This window comes from Antrostomus carolinensis, unplaced genomic scaffold (genome assembly GCF_000700745.2).
Source record: "Antrostomus carolinensis isolate BGI_N321 unplaced genomic scaffold, ASM70074v2 scaffold12977, whole genome shotgun sequence".
In the NCBI taxonomy this organism is placed as follows: domain Eukaryota; kingdom Metazoa; phylum Chordata; class Aves; order Caprimulgiformes; family Caprimulgidae; genus Antrostomus; species Antrostomus carolinensis.
This window is the reverse complement of record NW_010328121.1, coordinates 3,788-7,090: the sequence shown is the minus strand read 5'-3', so window position 1 is coordinate 7,090 and position 3,303 is coordinate 3,788. Positions and strand designations below refer to the sequence as shown.

The window sequence follows — 3,303 nt, the reverse complement described above, 5'->3', positions numbered from 1 at the left end:
TGAGTCCTTCTCTTTCTTTTATTTGTAACTTCAGAAATCTTTCCTTCTCAGTGGAACTGCTCCTACACTACCAACTCTTCCCTCCTCTGTACTTCCAGCTTCACCTATATTCCAACTATAACAGCACCTTGATGTTGGTATTCCAAGAATTGTTTCAATTATTGCCAGTTACTTTCTTCGGATGCAAACTTTGCCTCTTTTAGAGATACACAGAGCTAAAGAACACAAATCACATCCAGGACAAGAAGGTATCTCACCTCTAATGGCGTAAGCCAGGTAGGAGTTTGAAACAGCTATCAGATTGCCATAATAGTATTTCTGCTCCCAGTCGTATCTAGCAACAGGCTGTATTTTCACCTGCTCAGGAGAAAACAAACAACAAACAAACAAACAAAAACAAGACATGAGAAATGTCTGGAATTAACTTTTTCCTGGAACAAACCTGCCAAACATACAATTTGCTCTAGGGAAGATCTGTAATGCTTAATAGGAGACTGTTAAAAGCAGCAGTTGGTAAGAACTGCACATTGAACCAGGTAGCAGAGCCCTGAATATTGAGAGTTCTGGAGGCTGACAAATGTCTCCTTCCATGGCGAGAAGGAAGGAAACTCACTGGACCTGTCTCGCTGCAGGACAACACTCGACCCTGCAATTGCAGCCAAGCAGCCTTTAGCTCTTCATTAACACTGTGTCTGGATTCCCAGTTCTTGGGAACTCTTTTGAAATACAGAAACACATTTCCTGCACAGGCACTTGTTTTTTAGTTTCAATACTGCTTTCCAAGAAACTGAGAGTCCTGCTCTTATTTGATAAGCATTGTTTCTGCAAGCAAAGAATTAAGAAATACTGTGGAAGTTATGACAGTGATCCTCCCTCTCATTTTTATCTTCAGTATCATCTATGAAACATAATGATAACGTGGTACAGTATTTATTTATGATCTCTGAGGTCCCTTAATTCATTGCACATCAAGGAACAAAATGATATAATATGGAAAAGTGTTGAGAGGAACAAGACCAGAGTTCTCTCTCCTAATTACTAGTACTAGTTCTGAGCATGTCTTAGCACTCCACTGCAGCACTAGTTCTGATCTCAGCGTACGGGCTCTCCTGCAGCTCTGATCTGCAGGACTGAGGCTACCCAGGCAACCTTCCCTCCACAGTGAAGACCTTCCAGTGAAGAAACATTTTTTTTCAGCAGGAAAAGCTTGTTTGTGAAGGAAGGGCACCTTCCCAAGAACCTACAGCTTAGGTCACAGACTTATTCCTGAAAATCAGAGGATAACTCGGCCAGAGTCTGGAATAACAGTAACAACCAGCTACAAGATACTGCTCCAATTTTTTCCCCGCCTTGTTAAGCTCTTTGACAAATTTTTACCTAATTGCAAGCTCCTATAACACAGGAAAGAATACAGTAATTTCTGTTTAACATTTTCAAGCATGAGCTCATTTAACTAAAAGGGGGACAGAACTCTGCTTCCTCTTGCTCCTTACCTTGTTACTCCCTCTGGCCTTGCTGGTGATGCTGGAATCGCTGCTGGCCACTATCTCCACAACTTTTGCTGATATCACTATGCAGGTGGAGCTGTCATCACCTGAAAGGCAGCTTTTAAGAAAAACAAAGGTAAAAAAAAAAATCAGACAGGACTCAGGAAGAGAACAGAGGGCAGGTAGTTGCTATTCATAATTTTAGCAGCCATGCAGAAGGAGTAGCTGTGCATCCAGGGGCTGGCGCTGAACAACTGAGAACAGTAACAATTTTTAGTTAAGAGTCTCCCATCTCCATGTGTCACAGGTTTGAGAGCGCCAAACACCTCGTTTGTTCAGCTTAAAAACCTCTAGACTATTCGACCTGAGCACAGACCTACATTTGGTTAAAGCAGCCTTGACGACTACCCAACACTGGGAGGTGCAGAGAGACCAAAGCCAACCAGATGAACCTCATCATCCCCAGCGCACACTGCTCCTGGTTCTCACACCAGCCTCTCTCAAAACTATGACCAGAGAACACAAACCAAAAAACTATTTACACAAGCTCTAATTGAAGAGTCAGCACATGAAGCTGAGCATTGCACTAATTAGACTGATCACAGAATCCCAGAATTGCCCAGATTGGAAAAGCCCTTTAAGATCATCAAGTCCAACCATGAACCCAACACTGACCAGTCCCCTATGACTAACCCATGTCCCTCAGCACTATGTCTACACCACTCTTCAATCCCTCCAGGGATGGGGACTCCACCACTGCCCTGGGCAACCCCTTCCAATGCCTCAGAACCCTTGCAGCAAAGAAATTCTTCCTCACATCCCATCTCAACTGCCCTGGCCACAACTGGAGCCCATTGCCTCTTGTCCTAACTCGCTGTCCACTTCCCAGCATGCCTGTCCAGGCTCACCAGAACTGATTTTTAACTGTTTTCTATTCACTATCAGGCTTTTTTTCACAAAACTTACATGACTTGCTTCTCCTGCAGGGCTCCCAGAGAAATGCTGCGATGCACTGGCTTAGCCAAAGCAGGTCCATCTCCGGCCACGATGGGGTCAGGCACCAGCAGGCCATTCAGGTCTCCATTGTACGAATTTGATGGTCTCTGGTTCTCATTCACTGAGCCTAGGGAAAAACATAACCAAGTATGCACAATGTCCATTTAAAAGAAATAGTGCTGCATGAAATGCTCTACCTCCAAATGGTTTTGGTCAGGTTCTACAGTAGAATACGCTGAATTGGTTGGGAAAAGTATTCTTCTCCAAAAAGGATCTGCAAGAGATCTTCTATAGAATAAACTTATCTCCACACAAACGAGTGAAGTCGTAGCTCTCTTCTTACACAAGCAATCCCAGCAGAGCAGAAAAACACCAAAGAACGGGTAGAAGGAACTTACCAGGTTCAAGGAGCAAATAGTCCTGGATCAGAAAGACTAAGCTGGTAATTCAGATTTACTGAATCAAGTGCCAGACCAAAGGGTTTTTGAAAGGTCATTTCTAACCCTCATGACTGCAGAGAGCTCTCTGAAGTTCAGCAATACAGTAGTTAGCTGGAACATTTGGGGTTGGCTGGAAACAAAACATTTGTTACTTTCCAAAACTGGCTTCTGACTGAGACCTGACCTCAAAGTCCAGGTGTTCCAGTAACTTAGCTATGAAACTTTGCAGCTGTGTCTACAGGATTCCCTTATTTTTCCCTTGGTGGACTAGTCCCACAGAAGTTTACAGCACTCAAGTTTTGCATAAAGCAACCATTTGTTCAGAGCTCCAGCTCCACTTTGAAGAGTGCACGTGCCCTGACTTCATAGACTTGGCTTCG

General features: G+C 43.7%; 1 protein-coding gene across 1 annotated transcript in view; it reads right to left on the bottom strand.

Moving 5' to 3' along the window:
* Positions 1 to 2,610, bottom strand: part of LOC104528202 (enhancer of mRNA-decapping protein 4-like) — a gene marked incomplete at both ends in the record, with an annotated part of 14,398 nt that extends 11,788 nt beyond the window's left edge. The window contains 3 exons of the mRNA XM_010172135.1: positions 258 to 357; positions 1,494 to 1,605; positions 2,454 to 2,610. Of these exons, the coding sequence (XP_010170437.1) occupies positions 258 to 357; positions 1,494 to 1,605; positions 2,454 to 2,610 (369 nt within the window). The remainder of the gene's footprint in view (positions 1 to 257; positions 358 to 1,493; positions 1,606 to 2,453) is intronic.
* Positions 2,611 to 3,303: the final 693 nt, after the last annotated feature.